The sequence below is a fragment of the Nelumbo nucifera genome, chromosome 1 (assembly GCF_055504915.1).
Source record: "Nelumbo nucifera cultivar China Antique chromosome 1, China Antique-T2T, whole genome shotgun sequence".
NCBI classification, from domain to species: domain Eukaryota; kingdom Viridiplantae; phylum Streptophyta; class Magnoliopsida; order Proteales; family Nelumbonaceae; genus Nelumbo; species Nelumbo nucifera.
This window is the reverse complement of record NC_142649.1, coordinates 195,728,049-195,752,028: the sequence shown is the minus strand read 5'-3', so window position 1 is coordinate 195,752,028 and position 23,980 is coordinate 195,728,049. Positions and strand designations below refer to the sequence as shown.

General features: G+C 39.9%; 1 protein-coding gene across 1 annotated transcript; it reads right to left on the bottom strand.

Moving 5' to 3' along the window:
* Nucleotides 1-2,136: 2,136 nt before the first annotated feature.
* Nucleotides 2,137-5,352, bottom strand: LOC104602256 (amine oxidase [copper-containing] gamma 1-like). Its single transcript, XM_010265873.3, has 5 exons — nt 3,773-5,352; nt 3,509-3,622; nt 2,826-3,275; nt 2,618-2,715; nt 2,137-2,499 (listed from the first exon to the last, which is right to left on the bottom strand). Exons 1-5 carry the CDS (start codon nt 5,096-5,098, stop codon nt 2,289-2,291), a joined length of 2,199 nt encoding a protein of 732 aa, XP_010264175.1. The 5' UTR covers nt 5,099-5,352; the 3' UTR covers nt 2,137-2,288.
* Nucleotides 5,353-23,980: the final 18,628 nt, after the last annotated feature.

Genomic DNA, 23,980 nt, shown 5'->3' with positions numbered 1-23,980 from the left:
GTTGACATGGCAAGACTAATTTTAATATATATGTAGAAAATTAATGAACATTTTCATCCAACATTCCAAATTTTTGACAGAAAAAGTCACAAACGAAAGCACTGTATATCTGTTCTCTTTAAAAATGTCAATATACGATGCAAATTCTCTATCAATATATATGAATAGGAATTTTTCACATACAATCATCGGCAAATATTTAAAAGGAATATTTTACACAATGCTTGAGAATGGATATCTGGGATCAATCTTATCAAATGGTCAAATGGAAGAGACCTCAGTTTTGGATTTAATTTGTTTGAAGTTACTTCAGTTTTTTGTTAGGCAACAGTAGCATACACCCTCTCCACATAAATAAAATAAAATAATAAGGGTAAATTGCTGAAACCTCCTTTGAAGTTAGGTAATTGCAATTATATCCCTGAACTTTCTGACATAATTGCAAGTAGACCCTTTCTATTAGAATCCTCTAAAAAGAGGCATAAAAATGTCTAAAATACCCATACAATTATTTTGACCAAAATGTTCATTTTTCAAGTTTTCTCTACATATGAATTGCTACCAAACCCTTCCAATCTCTTTTCTGTAATTGATTTATTTTCCAAATTTGTCCTTCATATCAATTGTTCAAAGGTAAAGTTGCAACTTTAAATTCTCTCTTTTTTTTCATAAAGTTTGTATTGTTTTTTTTTTTTTGTACAAACTAGTCTCAATAGTAACTGCATGGGTATTTTGGATATTTTCATGCCTCTTAAGAGGATTCCAATAAAGGGGGTCTATTTGCAACTGTGTTAGAAAGTTCAAGGGAGATGGTTGTAATTATCAAACTTTAGGAAAGGTTTTAGCAATTGCCCAAAACCTTAGGGGAGGTTTCAGCAATTTACCCTAAAAATAAAAATAAATTACCACTTACCAACCTCTTTAATCATCTACTAACATACAAAGTGATTTTCAATATCGCGGAGAAAATTCATTTGCCCAAGTCCAATATTGGATACTTCACTTCTATCATAGGACAAGCCAGTAAGGGATCACAGACTTTCGTAATGGGGTAAAACTTGGGTGTGTCTAAGTGTCTAACTTGTGATGTGCAATTTATGCAGAGATCAAACTAGTGCCCCACAAGCACTCCAAAGCACCTCTTAGTCGTGTATTGAGAACATCTCCCCATGATAAGTACTTTAATGCATGCTAAAATGTGCATGTGGATGTGATCACATTTCTTCATTTTGTCAGAATCAATACTTTGACTCATAAACATGTTGAGAGCTCTTTTTCAAATTCATGGGGTACAATAGACGCCCAAACAAAACCAGTAACATTAATAAGGACCAAGGCCATATTTGGGAGTGCTTAAAAATAAGTTCTTATTTGGGCCATTACGCACTTATTGGTATTTGGGAAATAAGCCCGAAATGAGTACTTATTTGAAAAATAAGGGCTTATTTTTTAATTCCAAATTTTAGATTTTTTTAAGTGAGCTCAGTCCACCTCAAAATTCATAATGTGATTGTACAGTTCATGTCAATGTCAAGGGGAGGAAAGATTCTCTATTGGGGGTGGCCATAAATACATTTGGGAAATTAATTTATGAATTCTAAGGTGAAGTGGACTGTAAAAAAGCCCTGTAGTAATAATTCAAATCATTTGTCTATATTGACCAACCTAAAACTTTACAAGTAAAAGTGACAATGATACCAAACACAACCTAAAATTCAAAGGAACAGTAATCACATAGGCCGTTTTAACTTACAAGCATTACTTCTGCTTTCACCATTACCGACCAGCTAGTAATCAGTAGGATTGGATGAATTGAACAAACTAGCTTGGCACGGCGCAAATGCTGAGTTATCTGTTCCAGGGCTGGCAGTCGAGTGACTGACTGCTTTGGAATGAAGTAAAATATTAATAATTTGAGAGCATTCTAGGGTACAGAGACCGGTCTCAGTACAATACCATGAAACATTGTATAACTGCAAATGTTGCAATACTCTCACTGTAATGTTGTAACCTGAAACTACCTAAAATGAGTGCAAAAGTGCAACATAACATGGATGTTATCAAAGATGGAGTTCAACATCACAGCGTGGGTGTTGCAACATTTACAGTTCTTCAGATTTCTACTGAGAAAGGGGATAGGGTCAATTATATACATGCTCACTTACTTTAGATGGACTTTCTAACGAAGAAACAGCCATTTCTTGAAGTTCATACACGCGATTCTTCATTCTTGTATGAATGGATTATACATCATTCATAGTCCACTTACCCTAAATTAACCTACTCCTTCAAGCTGCTGCGGCAGGCCTGCAAACTGGTAGGTCCTTCTCATAATTTGGTGGCATTCGGAGAACGGGATTGCTCTCAAAGAAATTCACAGGCTTCAGATCGAAGCTTGACGATACAGTCGGCATGATTGGGAAATCCTCCTGGCATGGTATGTGATGAAATCCTAGTGTGTACCACAACACAATGTCTTTGTTCTCGATCGGACGGTTCCTGCAAATTTGTAGGGTCCATTAATTTTGTATGCTCTTGACCACAATATGGGCCACTCCCCAGTTGTGGTTTGCGGTAGGGCCCACCAAGTCAAGGAAAATTGATGACAAGCTCTTACCTCTCAGACCATACAGCTAAAGTGTCTTCTCCCTGGCTCTGGTACACAAAAACCCCACCCGCCCATTGCTCACTCCGGTTATACCGTGTCACCCAAATCTGAAAAAAACCCAAAATTTCACAACTTTTAGAAACAATCATTCGGGTATCCGGGTATCCAGCAACTTCAACATTGTAATTGGTATAAAATTCTAGTCTAGGCGCTTTACCTGGTTGTTTGTGAACGCGCCTCGCAACTGGGGAGGGTCCTGGTGATCAAGAAGGCTAGCAGCTGTACCCCCGGGTACAACCTTATACCCGACCGGGTTACCAACTCTGGTCTTTTTATTCGAGTTAATCACATGAAACTCTGAAGGGTCATAAAGCTTCAACTTGATCTGTGCATCCTTCTCGGTCTTGGCAACATGTCTCGTAGCCTTCAAGTAGCTCTTCCTAGGCGATTCTCCTGGCAGGGTGTCTTGCCTCGCCAGGTTCACCTTCACAAATGAATTATCGGAGCCGTCGATATCCATATCTAGGTAGAATGTGATGTAATGATCATGGATGACACCGATGACGTTTTCCGACAAGAGGGTACCGTAGAGGTCCTCTTCCTGGGGCACCTTGTTCATGTTTCCGTATGGGGTACCCTTCACCATTAGGATACCGCTGAGCCCAACCTGTAATCGCCACAGATGCATTGATTATAATGGATAAATTTCTCTTAGTCATGGGTCAAAGGTCCATCTCAAGCCCAAGCGGCCAAGCGTAGTATAATTTCCGGCCCGGCCCGGCCCATGATCACTGTTTCCAGTCAGATGGTCACAACTCACAACTCACAACTCACAAGCGGGGACCGTGAGGGAATATGCAAATAATGAATTAATCAACTGATTAAAGATTCCACACGAACCTTGATTCGGATTAGTCCATCAGTCTGAAACTCCCAATCCACGATATAGTCGTAGTTCGCGACTGATGCTGCCATGCGGACCACCAACGTCACTTTTGGCCTCACCTCCCGTATCTGTCAAAACGTTGACAAAGATGATGCACCAACTCACTATCTGAATTAAAAACTAAAACGACAAAGACGATACTATCTGAATAATAACCAAATAATCTGGATCCTTAGATGAAGATTAAACGCCTCTAATCGAATCTATTTTCTCCATACCTCCATGCCGGTGATCGGACTCTCAGAATGCCGCCAACCGATATCACCCGCATAGCTCTCGAACACACAAATCATGTTCGACCGGACGTACGGCTTACCGTCGGCTGCCGCGAATACACCGTCCATGTAATAAGCGTTTCGTGGGCAGTCGTTAAGCGGGTCGAGCGGCATCGCCTGGAGACCGAAGCCGTACTCGCCGGCGTCCATGTACGTCTTGAAGTACCAAGCATCTGTTGGATCCATGTAAGGCACAAACAACTCCGACGTCAGCCCCTTGTACATCACGCTCCTTAGCTCCCCTGTCTCCGAATCCCGAACCATGGCTCTGGAGATGATCACACCGGCTCTGGGGTCGGGCTTGAGGTGGAATTCCCAGTTCGCCCACTTCACCATGTGCTCGTTCTCGATGCTAAAGCTCGGCCCTTTCGGCTGTTCGATGGAGATTGGGTTCAGAGGCTTCATTCGTAGCGGCTTGTTCTGCGCTGCGTATCGGTAATCGGTGTTGGCAGCTTGCGGAATGGGAATGTGTTGGCCTTTATCGGAGATCTCGACCACCTCCCTGGTGTCCATATCGAGAAGGACAGTGAGACCTTCGATGGGTCTCATGTAGAAGTTCGCGGTTCCTTCCATGGAGTAGCACTGAACCTTGATCAGTCTCCTATTTTCTTCCTTCTTCCCGTACCATCCCGTCGATATGGGGAGGCAAGCAAGATCAGCCAAATTTATCCCTCGGTTGAGGATCGTACGGTTGAAATTAGCGTCGGCCAGAGGAGCCCATGTCGCCGAATTCATATCCTCTATGGTCATCATGGGGTACCCGAACGGCGAACCCAGGTCGTGTCTGATGACTTGGCTTGAATCCAGGTCGACGGTGAGCACATGGGACTTGCCGTTGACGAGTGCTACGACCGAAGCTCTCCTTGGTAAGAGAGGATCGCCTTTCTTCCAAGAAAGAACGAGGGGTTTCTCCGGTTCCTGGAGAACTAAGGAATGGATGGTGAAGGAGGAAGAAGAGATGAGTGGGTAGGATAAGAAGATTGTAAGGACTTTGTTGATTTCTTGGATGGTGAGTGGGTCTAGTGGGTGGTGTGGAACTTGGGCATTGTGGTTGCGTTGCAGCTTCGTATTTTCTGGGTTTCGGATGAGATGGGGCTTGGACTGGAAGCGATTCTTGGAGGTGCACCACGGCGAGTAGGAGGAGCAACCGAGTAGCTCTGCCTTGTCGAAGGACGGGTAAGGAAGATCAACCCATAAGCGAGTGAAGAGGAGGAAAAGAAGAACGCTCAGAAGAAGAAAGAGGAAAGGAAGGAACCCTGTGGATTCCATCTCTGTTGCCCTCTCACGCTGTCGCAGAATACTTGCTCCTCGGCTCAGCTTGGAGTAAGCTGATAAGGGCTCCCGAGGGAACTGATAAATACCGGATAGCCAGTGAAATATCAGGTGATTCTGTACTACGTGGGTTGTACAGGAGTGATGGCGTCCTCTTCAGATGGACGGAACGATTAAGTAAAACCTTTTGATTGGAACATTTTTACATTGGGGTTCGATAGTATGATGTAAATTTCATGCGAAGACTGTAGGGAATCTTCTGTTCCGTCTCACGGTCACGAGGAATAGAGATAGTTCATAGGTAGGATCTTGGCATAGGAATATCAATTAAGTAATAAATCATTTTTTCGGTTGCAAAATCAATCAAACCAAACGGTTTTGGCTTAAGTGGACAGCCTTAATAAGGAACACTCTTTTGGGCAGACAAATGTGCCCAACTTCTGGCCAAATTACTCTTCAACTCGTTAAGGAAGTTCCTTCGCAAATCCACTACAGACACTTGGCTACTAGCTTCTTACTTCTGATAAGACAGAATCTTTTATATTTGACGGCGGAAATGCACCGAATACAGTAACTACCACGCGGCTATGCTCGAGGGCTTTTTCGTCAAAAAAGAAACAAGGGCACTTTGGTCCAGAGGATTTGTCGATCAAACGTATACAGGTTGCAAGAGCCCAGTTATGGGTCTTTAGGTTGAATTTCATTGTATTTCATGTACTTTGTCCATGACTAGAAACTTTCTTTTTACACACGCTATAAAGTTTTTCAACATTCTATATACAAATCTAAGTCTATTTAAAATTTATTTTAATGGCACTTTCACCCTCAATAAAACTAATAAACCAAATTAACCAACGGGGCTAAATTTTACTTTCTCTCATGCATCCTTATATCACCCATCAATAAAAAAAGCAAAACAAACAAAACAGGCATTTTTTACATTTAATTAAGGCTGTATTTGAAGAAGCATTTGCTTTTGTGTTTTTGGAGTATAAAAATATATTTTGTGCTTTTACAATTTGGTAAATATCGTTTTTAAAGCAAATTTTTTAAATTAAAAGAGGCTATGTTTGATCTGAAGGAAAATGAAGGGAAAGGGAAAGACATGGAAACTAATACAAGAGTTGTAAAGCACATGTGACATGATAAAGTCCGATATGCCAACTTTTTATTTGTTGAAATTTAAAATATAAAAATGTTACATGATCCATAGTTATGCCATGTGACATAAATTAATGCCAAGTGGCATATATTTTGCCACATTTATGGACATCAAAACTTGCTATTTATTTTCCCATGTGTCGCAAATCTGTCATATGATGCACATTTTGTCTCTAATCAGGCCCCATAAATGGAACTATATAACATTCCAAATGGGCCTATCATTTCATATCTTTAGTTCATTGATATGCTTCTTATAAATAGTTTGATAGCTTTAATGTTTTTAAATGAAAAATGGATGTCGTGGTAAGTGTCTTACCATTTTTCTCAAAAAAGTAAAAACTAATAGTTTAAATCAAATGAAACTCTCCATGCAGTATGAGAGCCATGATTTTGTCTAGATGATTGAATCACAAATAAGTTGTAATGAGAGCAACAAATTTCCTATGTAGTACTAATAAATTATTAGATTCACCTAAATTACCAAAATTACGAAAATTGATTTACCTAAATCACCAAAATTAATTTCCAAAATAACCAAAAAATTACCAGTATTACCAAAATTTATTTATCAAAAAATTAAACTACTAAGAAAATCAATAATGAAATTAACAAATTTAATAAGAAAAGAATCACAAATTATTTAATTTCCCATAGAACAAAATTACTGTACAAAATTTACCCAAATTAGCAAAATTACTTCATTTTCGAAAATTAATAATTCACCAAAATTAACAAAATTATCGAGATTAATGAGCTAATAATTTCCCAAAATTATTCATTAATAAATTAGTAAAAATAATATTTTTGGTTAATAGTTAACTTACCAAAATAAGTCAAAATTAATTTTTTGGAATATACCAAAATTTAACAAAATTAAAAAAGCTAATTTAACTAAATTACCAAAATTACAATAATTAAACTACCAAAAATTACCAACATTACCAAATTTTATTTACCAAAAAATTACAAATTTTAGGAAAGATAATATTAAAAATTTACCAAAATTAAGATAACGAAATGGGTCACAAATTTAATTTCTCATATAACAAAATTAATCACCAAAATTAGAAAAATTATTTCACTTTTGTAAATTAATAATTCAACAAAATTAAAAAATTAATAATTTCTCAAAATTACCAAAGTATTCATTTATAAATTATAAAAATAATGATTGTTGGTTATCTTTTAATTTACCAAAATAAATCAAAATTATTTTGTTAAATTAATTTTTGGGAATAAACCAAAATTTAACAAAATTGACAAAATTAATTTATTAAATCCACCAAAATTAATTTATCAAAATTCATTATGAAATTTACCAAAAATAATTTACCTAAATTAATTATCTCTAAATGAATTTATGGAAGCTAATAAATTAATAAAATTACTATTTGATGATTATTACAAAAATTAATTAGAAACTTTTGATAAATTATTAACTTGCCAAAGTTAACCAAAATGACTTTACTGAAATTATTTTTTCGGTAATTTTATCAAATGTTATTAATTTAACAAAGTTGTCAAAGTAAATTGCCTAATTTATCAAAATTAATTAAGAGATCTACCAAAATAATTCCCAAATTACCAAAAGTACCAAGAATTATTTATAGAATGATGTAAATTGATGAGCATTATCTTGGGATAAGCTAGCAATGTGTGGGATGGTTGAGAAGTAGGGGTGGCAACGAGCTGAGCTTTTTACGAGCTGCTCGAGCCCAATTCAGTGGCTCAATTATTAAACGAGACGAGCTCGAGCCTACTAGAGCTCGACTCGTGAGCCTCACGAGCCGACTTGAATATATATATATATATATATATAGAAAATGATATATAATAAAAATATTATAATTATTAATTATTATAATTCTTAATTTTTTAAATATAAAATAAAAAAATTATATATAATTTTTATTTTTATAAAATATTTTTGTAAAATATAAAATGAGCTGAACCGAGCCGAGTCGAGCCAAGCTCAAGCTTATGAACTTTTGACTCGAGTTGAGCTGAAGTTCAAGGTTCTGGCTCAAATCGAGCTCAAGCTCGAGCCTTATAGAATAGTCTCGAGCCAAGCTTGAACCTGGTACTATTCGGCTTGCTCGGCTCGAATCCACCCCTATTGAGAAGTGTAATCTTACACATTGTGCTTTAACTGCAGAGCTAAAAAGTGTTTCGACTTTATATTATTATGTTTTTTTAAAAACAACTCTTGCCAAATGCTTAAAGCACTTTGTGGCTCATTTTTTGTTTCCGATAGCCCAAAGCTCAAAACCAAAGTCTAGAAGCTTATCAAAACAGAGCAAAATATTCAACTTTCTAGGTATTAATGTGAAAAAAAATCAAATTGTAGGGAGGAATTTGTAATTTTGGATAAACTTTATGGGAAAGAGTGAAATTTATTGTTTAAGTACTTTCAACCATCTTTAGATAGGAATCCATTCCTCATACCATCCAATGCTCATAAGGAGTTTGGATCTATTCCTCAAAGAGCAAGCCTCACACCGACCTTATAGCATGTCTTGACTATGGTTTTTAAAACTGACCCGAAGACCAGGTCAAGGGTCCGGTTACTGGGTCTAACGGTCCGACTGTTCGAACCAAATGCTTGGACCGTTCTAACAAAAAAATAAAAAACAGTCAAAACCGTTCGAACGATTAGAACGGTTCGAACGGTTAACCGCCTAGTTTAGAGATTTGCTTACCAAAATCAATGATTTTGGGGGAAAATCTGGTTTTTGGGGAAAATGGAACCAATCACCTGACCGGTTCCCAGTTTTTCCAATATGGTCCAGTTTTGAAAACTGATGGAGGGTGATTTGGCCCGACCTCATAGCATGGGACACGTGGGTACAACCTGGCATAAGTGATAGGTCAACATGGAAGCCTGGCCATAACTCGGTGTACTGAACTCGCTAGAGCACAGCAATGTAGCTCGGCGGATGTAGCAGCTCGCCGAGCAGAAAGATCTAGTACACTCAGAATTCTCCCTAAGGGAGGAGATCTACCGAGCTCCTCCTGAGACCCGAACTCCCCCTGGTGGGCCCCGAACTCTTCCTTCTTGAAAAGGGAACACCCCGGTCTACGGGAAGTACCCCAAAGTGGGGACACTTCAGGATAATCCCATCAACGTTTCTGCCCATATTTGCCTAAGGCTCAACTCGAGCACTCGCACCTCGGCTAACCCGGCACCCCGGTTTAGGGTGGCTCGGACCATGGCAGCTTGGTGCAAAGTAGCTTGGCAACCTACAGAAAAGATCCGCCTAACAGTAGTACTTGCCGAATCCAGAGGTTGTGCCCACGTCTCTTGTTAGGTGGCATCGTGCCTGCCACTTCTGCCAGATGTGGCGCGCCTGACAGGTCCGTACCCTGCAGCGGTTAAGCCAGATTTGACATAGCTCCGGTATAAGAGAACCCCAACCCTCACGAAGCAAAGGTATTGAAGCTAGCGCAATCAGCACTCTTTGTTTTCTCTCTACGTTTCCTCAAGTTTTCTCAGAATTCTAACTTAAAAATCAGAGTGTTCCCGCCGGGAGAGCTACCCGGGAACTCTTCACATTCCTCTTTGTCTCAGGTGCCGTCATTCACAGGTAGGAGCCAGGTTCCAGCCAGCTAGGAGTGCCCGGATCGCGCAGCATCATTTGGCGTCGTCTGTGGGAAACGCTTCAAAAAGCCTTCCTCTAACTTCTGTGTAACTTTCTCCAAAGAACTCATCAGTACCATCAGCACTCATGGCTTCCTCCAGCAACACCGGACGCCGAAACGCCTCTGAGGAACAGCCCCAGCTTCCCACTGTCTGCATCGGACAGTTCACCATCCCCCTCTCTGCGGACGGAGTTCCCATTCTGAATGTGCCTCAGACAGTGGCACCCGTGATTGTTCCACTTCCCCCTACGGTCAGAACAACCTTCGCTGAACCCACCATCCCCCCTCCGGTGGCCAGCCAAGGTCAGCTTGAGGATCTGATGCAATGCATGCAAGCCATGCAGGCTCAGATGCAACAGTTCCAGCATCTTCAGCTTTATCAGCAGCAAGTGTTGCACCAGGTTTCCCAATACCAGTATCGGCAACAGTTTCCTTCACTCCCACCTCGGCATCCAGTCGCACAGCAAACCAGGCCCCGCCGCCGGAACGAACTTCCTTCCCGCCGGGGAGAGACCTCGGTGTCGTCTCACGGGAGAAAGGAGAGACCACCTACCCCCGCCTCATAGCCTGCAGTCAGGTCGGGGGCTTCCCAGTCAATTAGGCCCGCGTCGCCCAGCGTTCGCAGTTCAAGCTCCCACTTACCGAAAACCGGTTCGAGGTGCTGGCCGCCGACCTGGGACAAGGTCCCTCAGTTTGTAGCTACCAACAGCAGTCCGAGCCTTTCCCTGGGCCCATCGAGCTCGGTAATACCGAAGCCAGCAGCACCAACAACAAGCCGGCTAAGAGGCAGCGGAGACGTCGTCAAGCTGCCACCCACGATCTGCCCGAACTCAAAGGCAAGGAAGAGGTAAGCTCGGGCGAGGCAAAAACTACTCCGCTTCTTTCAGTTCCTTCCCCTCTGTCACCAGAACTCCTTGCTGTCCCCATGTCAAGGGACTTCAAGCTCCCCCCACTGGACAAGTATGATGGATCCTTCGATCTGAACGATCACGTGGACGCCTTTCAGTCCCAGATGCACTAGGCAAGAGCCAGTGAATCCTACATGTGCGTGGCCTTCTCCACCACCTTCAAAGGGGTAGCCCGCACCTGGTACCAAAACCTCGCGCCCGGTTCGATAAGAAGTTGGGCGCAGTTTGTGCAAGTCTTTACCTCCCACTTTGTCACCAGCAAGAGGTGCCCAAGAACCCAAGAGAGCCTCGTTGGCATAGTTCAGAAGGAAGGGGAGTCCATCCGAAGCTACATCAAGCGGTTCAATGATGCTTGCTTACAAATACCCAACCTGGACCCCGTAGTTCGGCTCACTGCGGCCAAGCGAGGCATCACCCACAAAGAGTTCAAGTGGCATGTGGTTATCAATCAGCCGAAGACCGTGACCGAGTTCCTCAAGCTCGCAGATCGGTTCATAGGGACGAAGGAAGAGATCCACCAGAAGGGCGACCAGACCCTTGAGAAAAGAAAGAGGGAACCAGAGCCCCCAGCTCAGGGCGACAGCAAGAAGAAGAAGGACCAAGCTCGGGGGGGCAAAGGCAAAACAACCTTTCCGAGCTCTAGCGGCAGAAAGGAACTACACACCCCTCAACGCAAAGTGGGTCGAGATCCTCATGGCGATCAAGGACGCCCCGTATGTGAAGTGGCCACTTCGGCTGAAGGCTGACCCTAATGTTAGAAATAAAAATTTGTATTGTAGTTTTCATAAAGATCACGGTCACAGTACCAAGAACTGTAAAAACCTCCGCGACGAGATAGAGGAACTCATCCGTCGCGGATATCTGAGAAATTTTGTACAAAACAATATTAGTAATAAAGCATGTCGGCAAGGGGAGTAGAATAGAGATGCTCCCGAGTCCAATAGGCAGGCAGAATAGCCGCAGAAGTAGCCCCCCGAAGAGAGACCAATCCGGGGGACCATCCATGTAATTGTCGGAGGATCAATTGTCGCGGGCTACACTTCGGCCGTAGCTCGGTCATCAGCTCGCGAGGCCGCCAGGGAAGAACAGAATCCCCCGAAGTGGCCAAGGGTGGAGGAACCGATCTTTTTCATAGAAGACGATGCGCGAGGGGTCCACTATCCCCATGATGATGCGCTCGTCATAAAGATAAAAATCAACGACTTTGAAGTCAGGTGTGTCCTCGTCGACTTGGGCAGCTCGACGGATATTTTGTTCTTAGCAGCCTTCAACCAACTCCAGCTCCAAGAAAGCGACCTGAAGCCCGAAAGCACTCCACTGGTGGGATTCAGCGGAGAGGAGGTTAGACCTTTGAGAAGAGTTACTGTACCTGTGGAGATCGGCACCTGGCCTAGCGTGGTGAGGCTCAACCATGATTTCCTGGTGGTCGTGACTCCCTCCCCGTACAATGCAATAGTAGGTCGGCCCATCACCCACGCCTTACGAGCAGTAGTCTCTACCTACTATCTAGCAATGAAGTTCCCTACAGACTTCGGGGTCGGAGTGACGCGAGGCGATCAGCTTGAGTCCCGCAAGTGCTATGTAGTCGCCCACAAAGGAGACTCACCAAGGAAAGCAACCGAACTAGGAACAATTAACCTGAGCTGAAGACCTTAGACGCGAGCTCAAGACAAGTGCTGAGGACTTATGGCGAGGGAAAATGACCAAGACCCCCGCTATTTATGGCCACTGCACTCGGGCATCAATGGTCAAGATCAAGATGATCTGACGGCTCTCAAGGAAACCAACTACGCGATCCGCGAGGCGAAATCGGTTTAGCGCATTTTTTGACGTCTGCGGAGTTCATAGATCGCGTGACGTCCGCGCGTAGACTGTACGCGACTCGGATTGCCCTTGATCGAGCCAAGCAGTGAACTAGTCTGACCCATAAGCCGCCTGACCAGGAGACCAGGGCTCCGAGCCAAATCCACCCAGCACACTACGGACTCCCCGCATTGGATCAGAACCCCCAGCACGGGGAGTGGGGGGCAATTGATAGAGGGTGATTTGGCCCGACCTCGTAGCATGGGGACACGTGGGTACAACATGGCATATGTGACAGGTCAGCATGGCAACCTGGCCATAACTCGGTGTACTGAACTCGCCAGAGCCCAACAACGTAACTCGGCGGACGTAGCAGCTCGCCGAGCAGAAAGATTTAGTACACTCAGAATTCTCCCTAAGGGAGGAGGACTACCGAGCTTCTCCCGAGACCCGAACTCCCCCTAGTGGGCCCCGAACTCTTCCTTCTTGAAAAGGGAACACCCCAGTCTATGGGAAGTACCCCAAAGTGGGGACACTTCAAGATAATCCCATCAACGCTTCTGCCCATATTTGCCTAAGGCTCAACTCGAGCACTCGCACCTCGGCTACCCCAACACCCCGGTGTAGGGTAGCTTGGACCATGGCAGCTCGGTGCAAAGTAGCTCGGTAACCTACAAAAAAGATTCGCCTGACAATAGAACCTGCTGAATCCAGAGGTTGTGCCCACGTCTCTTGTCAGGCGGCGTTGTGCCTACCACTTATGCCAGATGTGGCGCGCCTGACAGGTCCGTACCCTGCAACGGCTGCCCACATCCGCCACCTCGGCTCTGGCAGTAACGGTTGCGGCAGAGGCGGTTAAGCCAGATTTGACAGAACTCTGGTATAAGAGAACCCCAACCCTCGCGAAGCAAAGGCATTGAAGCTAGCGCAATCAACACTCTTAGTTTTCTCTCTGCATTTCCTCAAGTTTTCTCAGAATTCTAACTTAAGCATCGGAGTTCCCGCCGGGAGAGCTACCCGGGAACTCTTCGCATTCCTCTTCGTCTCAGGTGCCGTCAATCACAGGTAGGAGCTAGGCTCCAGCCAACTAGGAGTGCCCGGATCGCGCAACATAAAAAACCATGGTCTTGACCGTACATCGGGAACATCTCCCGCACTTGTATTTATTATTTATGGGGAGATGTTCCCAATACAGGGTGGGATGTGGCTCTGAGGTCGGTGTGAGACGCACTCTATGAGGAGCAGATCCCAATTCGCTTATAAGGGCCTATACCAATCTTGACAACTATTGAAAGGCACTTCAATTAAGCAATCAAAAGAGCAACAACGCAAACAACAAACCATTGTGACCATGTTGATTTTTCTTTCTTTTTATTTTTATATCTTATCGTGGAGCCGTGTAGGCAATTTCTTAGGGGTTGGGATCTTTTGCCAACAAAAGGCGTTTCAACCCTCTACCAACTTGATCTAACACTATACATCTCTACATGAGATTGTAACCCGCCATGTATGAGATGTGTGGTGTAAGATCATGTTGGTAGAGGGTTGGAACTTATTTTATTGCCAGGTGATCTGAACTCATTTTTAGGTGTTGGTGGTGGGTCACTAATATAATGTCCTTTTTTTAACTCTCTCTCTCTCTCTCTGTGTAACATCTCCTCTCCCCCACTAAATCTATAACTTTTGTCTAACTAAAATACCCCAATTTTTTATTTGGTTACTCTCTAATTGTAAGGGCAAAAATGTAATTTCAACAACTATTTTTCTTTTCATCCAAACCCCTCCCATTAATTCTTATGTTTAAGGTATTAATTCCCATTAACATTTATTGAATCCTAATTTTGTCTAGAATATCGATATTTGTAATTTGGCTTGAGGGCACAAAATGTAATTTGAATTATTACATTTTTCCTTATTTAATTCCTTCTCACTAAATCTTATATTGAGGATATTAACTCTAATTCTTTCATTGAATCATATATTAATTAACTATATTAAAAAATAAGTGTGGCAAAGAATAATTATTTTTATTGATGATAGATATAAAATGCAAATTTAAAACAAACACAAAAAATGGAGTTGTTTTCCATTTGGTGGTGAGTCAACAATTCAACCTTTTGGGTTAAAATGTGTAAACCCTTATTGTCATATTAAATAAATTATAATTATAAATTATAAAAACATGCAGAAGTGTAAAAATACAAAGATTATAGAAAACATTTGACACCTCTATAATATTGTATATTCATCATATTAAACAGAAATAAGTGACAAATAAGAATAATTTTTATAGACATAAAATATATGAAAATATAGAACTTTTTGAAAATATATTATCTATTGTCATCATTACCATCAAAAAGTGCCATGTGTAAAAAGAAAGTGCACGCTTACTGGATTTTCTTAAATATCTTTGAACCTCTTTTGACCCTCTCTAATAAAGTTGGGGTATAAATTAGATGGGTTGAACCCTAAACATGGGACCTTAGTCTCACACCAAACTGATGTCAAAACCCAAATTTGCCAATTCAAGCCTAGTGGTGGCAATTGGGCGGGTTGGGTTGGGTTGAGCTTCAACCCAAATCATCTAATCCGCCAACCCATTAATGACCCAGTTATATAAAATTAAATGGGTTGGGTTCAACCCAATCCAATCTGCCCAAACCCATTAATCTTATATTTATGTACTTAAAAACAAACTCTCTTAACAAATAAGTTGGTCATAAATTGGTGGTAATAGTAGTTGCTATTTACACAAGTGGTGAAGGTTTAAATCACATTACATGCATGTTATTTTTACACAAGCGGCGGAGCCATTTGACCACTTAGACTCAAACCGGTCAAACCAACTTGAATTATCTAATTTGATTATCTTTGAGCTAATCACATCAAGGGTGGTTGAACCGTTTAGATCTTGATCAGTCACGTCGGACCAGATCGGACCGGTTCAGTCAATGGTGGATTGAGTTGGACTGGCCCATATTAGGTTTGTGCACTTGTTTGGAATCGAACCAACTGACTCGAAATGGGTCATGAAAAGTAAAATCGGGTCGGTCCATATTCGGGTCATTTGTGTGCGAATATTGGGTGGGTCGGGCGATGCAAGCAAGTGTTGAACCATCCTGCCCGGACCCATTTTGGATTTTGGTCTACTTGTGTCAATTTGGGTCGATTGGCCAACTCAAATGAACTGAACTAAGGTGATCGGGTCTATTCATATTTAAACCAAGTTGAGCTGATCCAAACTCAGGTCAAGTTGATTTGGATTCATGTTAAATTGGGTGAAGTGTGTTGATTCGAGACAAAAACTAAATTTAGTCAATAATTAATAGAAAATTAATGCATTAATTATAAATTATTTCATTCAAATGAAGAAAATTTAACCCAATGGTTATCCACAACCCAACCCATTTAAATGGACAGATTAGGTGATCAACCCATTTCCAACCCGCCAAGTAAATGGGTGGGTTGGGTGAAAATTTGCCACCCCTACTCAAACCTAACAAGTTTTCCATTCAACCCCATATATTGCATGGATTTATTTGCTAGAGATCTCACAAACTCCATGGGACTACGTTTGATTTGATAGAAAATAAGAGAAATATAAAGTTGAGAGAAAGTTCATAACGAGTTTTATAAAACTTGTTAGACTTTCTCTTATTTCCTGTCAAACCAAACATAGCCGTAGCGGGTGTTTAGTTAGAGAAAGACATCTTCACTGCAACGATGCTTTAACCAAACACTTCTTGAAGATATTTCTGTTTCCTGTTTTCTGTGAGGTGTTTTAAAAGCGTTTCCACTCTTGTTTTTCCTTGCTGCTATGTCATTTCTTATGACTCCACCCTGTGGTAGCTATTCACTTTCTCTGTGCCAAAACTGTCAATGGAAAAGTTTTGTCAAACATAAACATAGCCGTAGTTATTCACTTCAAGGTTTATACGTTAAAAAATAAATAATAATAATAATAATAATAATAATAAAACGAAAACGTGTGGAAATAGATCAAAGAATCCTCAAATTCTAGCTATAGGTTTAGTTATAAATGAACGGTCTAAAACCTTATACCAGGAAAAGATTATAGATGTCCAATCATACTGATCAATCATCATATACTCAATTGGAGGCCTATTTGTGAGCTTTGTTGTTTTGGCCTAAGTAGGCCCAATCTTTGGCCCCAGAAATCAGCTCTGGCTATAGAGTTAAATGGTCCGAACCCAACAGTCCCGACTCAAGTAGGATAATCCGAACTCTCCACTCCAAGTCTGCAAGTGGGCTTGCATCACACGCGAATGCATTGCTTATTTAATTTAGTGGATGTAGTGTCAGATTAGGAGATGTGAATTTGAATTTTTAGTTTGGAATCTTGTTTGCTATTAGTTTAATAATTGGAATCTTTTGTTTGTTTGGATTGGAGGGCTGAACTGCTGATGGTTGATGACTCCAAACAGGGCCGTCATCAAACATACGTGTCAAGAAAGGAAGGCTTCACAAACAAAGCTAAATAAGTCTCGTAATTCATAAACCTACAATTACAATAAAGACAGATATAACAGCGACGGATTATAAAAGATTAAAAGGACATCAAAATTCCAAGAATATACTCGGGATTAAGTGCATGAACACGATGCTGGGTACAGGAATGGCCCAAAATCCAAGCCCGACTCTGTTTGGGCCCGACTTAAAAAGAGCGTAAAATTGTTGCAATTTAGGCTTAGTTTGGAAAGAGTACAAATTTGTATTTGTACTTTTTTTCGAACTGAGCCTAACTAAGGATTAAGAATATGGATAGGATATGTTTGAAACATATTAATGGCTTTTGAAACATATGGATACAGTGGATACTGCAAAGGTTTGGGCCGGGGATTTTAAAACTTTAGAGACTTTAACATCATTCTTCTAATACCTATAAAATAAAAAATAATAATAAATCACCCATATCGATATACACTGATACCTACTTGAGAGTTGAGAATATTGGATATATCGATACTTGGTTGCAACAATTAATGTGCATTAAATTTGACAAATAACAAATAAATTTGCAAAAGCAAGGATGGAATCTTTCTGCACACGCTCTAGGAGAGAAAAAGACAATCCCAACTTTGCAAATTATGAGTCTCTCGCATTATAAAAAGCAGGAAGAAAATCCAAATTGCCAATGTCCTCTGCAATCGCCTACATCATAATGAGTCACTGCCCATGTTTGCATATTTTATGTTAATGTTATGGGGTTTGGAAATTGGAATCTTTTGTGTGTGGTTAAACCAAGTAAGGCTAATTATATGCAGAGATTCCTCGATCGAATGTTGATTTGGGCACCTCCCATATTTTTATAATTTATGAAGGGAAATATGAAATTCGTAGTGCGTTTGTGATTTGTCAGTTTTATCAAAAAAGCAAAAATGGGCATGCCCAAATCACTTCCCTTTCCACTCCATTGGGGTGGGGAGTGGGGACCTATTTCCTATTTGTTTGGCGTATTCGACCTCTAAGCATTTTTAAAAGGTTGGAGCGTCGAAAGACTTGGCATGAAGAGACATATGGCTGAGAGCGATGGAAAGCGAAATGCATTGATGGGTGTAAATTGGTGCACAAGTCAAAAGATTCCCAGGGTACCAATCGGAGATTTGTGTATGACCTTTATTAATTCGGTTTGCACCAACACCCATTGAAACAAATTTGGATTGGGCTCGATTTCTTTTTTTTTTGGCCCAACCCAGCTCCACTACATATGGAAAGAGCGTGATAATGTGACATGACGCATAAGTATCAAGTGTGTGAATCATTTTCTTTCGGTTACCACCTCAACTATTAAATCTTCTACTTCGTTAAAATGCAAGAAACCCATTTTATTCGGATCCTGAACGCATAAGTATCAAGTGTATGAACCTCTATTAGTACTCCCATCTTTCCTTAGTATCAATTGTATGGAGAATCAATACTTCTAAGGACTTACGATTTGGCTGCTGCCCCTAAGGGTGTCAATGGACCGGTTTTGGATTGGATCGCGTCTAGTCCAAAATCAATTTGAATGGATTGGACGGATCAACAAGATATTGGATTGGATCAATTCAGTCCAAAAATTTATTAGATTGAATTAGACCTGGTCTGTTCGTAACAAATTTATATTGGATTGGATTGGATTAAGCCAATATCTGGTCTATAAATGAATCGGGTTTGAGTTGAAATCAAAATTGGACCAGTCCAAATTAGTCCAAAATATTCGTTAGATTGAATTAGACCTGATCCATTTATAATGGACTCACATTGAGCTGAATCAGATTGGACCAAATCCAGTCCGATTGACACAGGTCAAGTTCTATGCCTACTAGCTACTCAAAAAGGGGCGGCGGTAATAGTCGATGCCGTTGATGCCCAAACTAAACAGTTTTGACCATAGAGCTAATATGAAATGGAACTAAACACATATACACGGCCAGTGCCCAGTTGACCCCTATCTAATAGACTGCAGTCTGGATGGTCGACACCATCTTTCCATTACTCCAACTCCTCAAATTGTCCAAGAAGGTTAATTATGAGGGAAAAAAGAGAGAGAGATGATTATTTAAACTTGTTAACCGTGTTTCCGGCTATGGGACCAATCATAATGCCGCATGCCAACCAGCCATACGATAGCTTGCATGGGGTATTATTATGCCTGTTTGGGAGGGCTTTCATCGCCTCTGGCATTACTTTAAGGACCCAGAATGCCATGAAACTGTGTTTGGAAAAAACCAAAAAAAAAGTCGGAAATAGACTTATAAAAGCTATAAAATCTACTTTCCAGTGAGAGTATCTCGAATAGCTTGTTCAAAGCGGTTCAGTCAACATAGAATCCTACAACCTGAAATATAGCTATCAAGTTCAGTAAACCTGTTATGGGGAAAAAACCGTCTAGAAAAATATATAGAATTATACAAAACTATGTTCTTTCGAGGGAAGGAAGGGAATAAACCAATTTTGTTTCATTTATAGACTAACAAAAAAAAGTCATTTACTAAAACAATCCATATAATTTCACGGATTACCTAAATGCTCGTTTGGGAGGGCTCAATTGCATTGGCTTTTAGCTTTCCAAGGCGGGCCCCACATAGACAACCTATTTGCTAAAAATATCATGAGAGCCCAAATCCGTTGTTCGTTGGTCATTTGAAGGGCTGTCTTCATTAGCCTCTTTGAATAACTCCTTCAGAGCAAAACCAGCTAAGGTTTAGGTGAATTTTTATCTTAGCCATCGCAAATGGGCTATGAAACCTAGCCTATAGTTTGTGTTCTCAAATAAAGTTTAATTTAGGCTGTATTTGGAAACCATGCAAATATATAAAGTATAAAAGGGATCACATAAATTGTAAAGTTGGGTTAGTTTTGCATTGACAAATTCATCTTCTTTTCAAACATACTTTTAGGTGTAATGGATGCAAATTCGTATTCCAATAGAGAATGTCTTTTTTATCAAAAGTCCACTTGAATGCAAATTTATTTCTTTTTTATTGATGTATTTTTACATCTTATTATCAATGTAAATATGCATTGGAAATCGTGTTTTCTGTCATTTGTCAATACATAAATGTAATGTTACCAAACACCGGCAAAAGTAAATCAGAGTGCAAATTTACCCTGAACTAGGATTTACATTCCATTTGCATAAATTGTTTCCAAATGCAGCCTTATAGAAAATTAGAAATGAAAATACTACTCTTGCCCCTAGTAAGATGCATGCAACAACTGTGTTTGAATAATTTTGTTCTCTATTCAAAGAAGGAAGATATATCATTGCAACAGAACCTGGGCTTTTCTCTTCTTCATTTTTGTTGAAATCATACCTTTTTTATAAGAAATGCTAGGGGTACTTTCAAAATAAACAATCATGGGCCCATGGTCTTAAACATTTTCCACTTGGTTTAAGTGGTCATGTAACCATTAGATGACAATAAAAATGGTTCTCAACATAAATTTGATTAAGTAAACTAGTTATAAATGGTGTTTCTAGTAAAATACAAACTATAGGATAGGTTTTAATAAATCAGTGAAATTATCAGGCGCATTTTCCACTTCGTTTAAGTGGTCATGTAACCATTAGATGACAATACAAATGGTTCTCAACATAAATTTGCTTAAGTAAACTACTTATAAATGGTATTTCTAGTAAAATACAAACTATAAGATAGGTTTTAATAAATCAGTGAAATTATCGGGTGTTTTAATAAATGACCCAAAAAACTGGATAAATCGCAAATAGGTATCTTACACTTTGGGATAAGATCACTTTAGGGCCTGAACTTTCAAATGTGCCACTTTAGTACTTGAACTTCTAGAAATATACATTTAAGTCCAACTCCATTGAATTAATGTTATGGTGAGGGGTAAAATTACAAGAATGCACATATTATGATTCTCATCTTTTACTATTCATCTTCTTCTACCTTTAGACTTGGGACACAAACCAGGGGTGGCAAAATAAGCTCATCCTAGTTTGTCCATAAGGGGTAATTTCACTTTCAAACACTTACTTTGTTGCTGCTAGTTTGCATATGGAGTCCAAAAGGTAGAAGAAAGATGAGCAATGAAAAATTGAGAATCAAAACATGAGCATTTTGTAATTTTCCCCTCACCATAGTGTTAGTTTAACAAAGTTGGGGGCACTCTTCTTTTTTTGGATTTTGAGAGGGGGGGGGGAGTTGGTCAAAGGGATTTTGGTTCCCATTGACCAAGAATCCCATGTTCTTTTCTCAGATTTATGTGGGGACTAGGGAAAGTTTATTTTCTTGGATATCACTTACTCGGATAAGTGATACCCATTCCTAGGTGGGTAAATAATTTTAGCACCTAGGGGGAAGTTGCCAATATTTGAATGGGACAAAAATGCCCCTTTTAATAATAGATTTTTATGGCTAAAATGGTCATTGCCTTATATAAATGAGAAATAAAAGAATATTGGTAAATGCACTTACCTAGTTAAGTGTTTCCCAGGAAAAACTTACCCAAATAACTACATTTACCCGGATAAATAACTTAACGAAAAGCAAACGTGACCTTAATGTATATTTCTAAAAATTCAGATACTAAAGTGGCACATTTGAAAGTTCAGGCCCTGAAGTGAGACTACCCACCCCAAAGTACAAGGTACCTATCTGCAATGATTGGCTGGGCTTGGTTGAGTTGGACTGGAATAGTATTGCCAGCTATTCTAGCTAGATTGACCAGGAGATCGAGTAAGCTGGCTGCTATACCGTTGGGAAATAGGAGCAACCTTGTTCCCAGCTAGATTTCCAATTCTAAAGAGCCTAAAGCTGTATTTGGTTTGAAAGAAAAATATAGGTAGTATAGGTTTTGCTAGCTTTCCATGCCTTTTCTTTAAACCAAACACAACATAAAAGGGTTGGCCACATGAAGCTCTAACAGATCGTGTATTCCCAAATTTTGTTAGAACTCTTCCTTTCACCATTCATCTAACATATTTCTAGGTTCTGAATGGCTTTATCCCAATTATTGCTATTATGAAAGGGAAAATCTGATTAATAGTTGATAGGGTTCGACTATATTATTTGAATGATATAAACGTGATAACATGGGGTGGTTGATTGACCAAAGCTCTTATGGTATCGTGTATTTCCAGCATCATAGACTTAACCTAAATGATTAGAACATTTGTTTGATCCCTTGATGGGGCTTCCCAGTCTATGGTGTGATTGTTACTTAATTTTCACAGATGTTACTGTTTTCAACCATAAGGTTATGTTTGGTTGCAATGCGAATTTATCTTTACTGATTCAAAATTATGGTAGTGTAAATGATTTTGGTGCAGATTATGATATATTTTTATTTCAAAAACTATCTTATTTTGTTTGATAATAGTGTAAGTGAAGTAAAATAAGACCTGAAGCAAAATAAAGTAAAATCCAAAACAAAATTATAAATCAGAATTTGTATTATTTTCATTTATACTCCCATGCATTTGTACTAATATAAATAAAATTGCATTGCAACCAAACACAACCTAAGTATCATTTTTGGATTCTCCTTTTCCGATCTATCCAAACATCACCTCTTACCTTAGACCCACATATTTCAGGGTTGGATTAGTGTTAGAGAGATTTATAAGAGATATTTGAAAGACAGATTTCAGTAGTGTAAAAGATATGTAGCTATGTAAGCGGCTATCTAAGGAGAGACTTTGGGAAGGAGAATGTATGTGAACCGGAGAAAGGTGATAGATTGGACCAGAATTAATTATTGAGGCCAAGCTGGAATAATTCTTGTTTTATATGTTAAAAACTAAAAAAATGGAGAGATTTTTTTTTTCTTTTTTCTTATTTTTGCTCCAAGGGGCTACACCATGGGGTAGCCTAGGTGCAGCTGGGATTCAATGATTCAATCCCAAGTCTCCACTACATCCAGTAGGAGACCTTACCAACCAGTCATTTGACACTTTGCATAAAAGGTTGAAAAGTTCTGATTTAGATAATTGTGCAAGGTTCAAAGTTTCGCAACACATCAGACTGTATTGAGCATATACGCTATATAATAGTGTTTTGACCTTTGACAAATTTTCATGGGGGTACTGAGGCCTAAGACTGAAATCTTGAAAAAAGAAAAGTGAAAAAAAAAAAAGGAACATGCCTATCAAATGCCTAATACTCAAGTTAATGTGTACGGGGTGTCTCAATACTTTGAAGTTTGAACCTTAGGTTGTATTTGATTTGAGGGAAAAAAAGTAAGAAAAAGTAGAGAAACCTATACCAGTTTGTATAAAGAAACCTTAGGTTGTATTTGTATAGGTTTTTCAACCTTTTCCTTCCTTTCCCTACTTTTTTCCTTCAAACCAAAGGTAGTCTTAGCCAGAATTTGGCATTCCTTTAGGCTGTGTTTGACTTGAAGGAAAAAATAGGGAAAGGAAGGGAAAGGTAAGGAAACCTTTACAAATCTTGTATAGGTTCCCTTGCCTTTCTGTTCCTTTCCCTACCTTTTTCCTTCAAATCAAACATAGCCTTAAGGACTTGTCTCCTTTCTAAGGTTAAAATGCCTCTATGAACATTGAGTTTTTAACTACAAAAGGAGATAAGTTCTTAAAAAAAGGAATGCCAACTGCAGCTTTAGTGTTTTTAGTTTCATCTATATTCCTTGTATAATTGTTTGGCCTAAAGCAGCCCTAAACAGGCTATGCTTGCATGCTCATTGGCGCAGGCTGGGCCATTTGTATTATTAAAAAACAGTCTGTAAGAAGATAAAACAAGGAATGCCAAATACAGCTCTAGTATTTTTAGTTTCATCTATACTCCTTATATAATTATTTGGCCTAAAGCAGCCCTAAACAGGCTTTGCTCACATGGTCATTGGCGCAGGCTAGGCCATTTGCATTACTAAA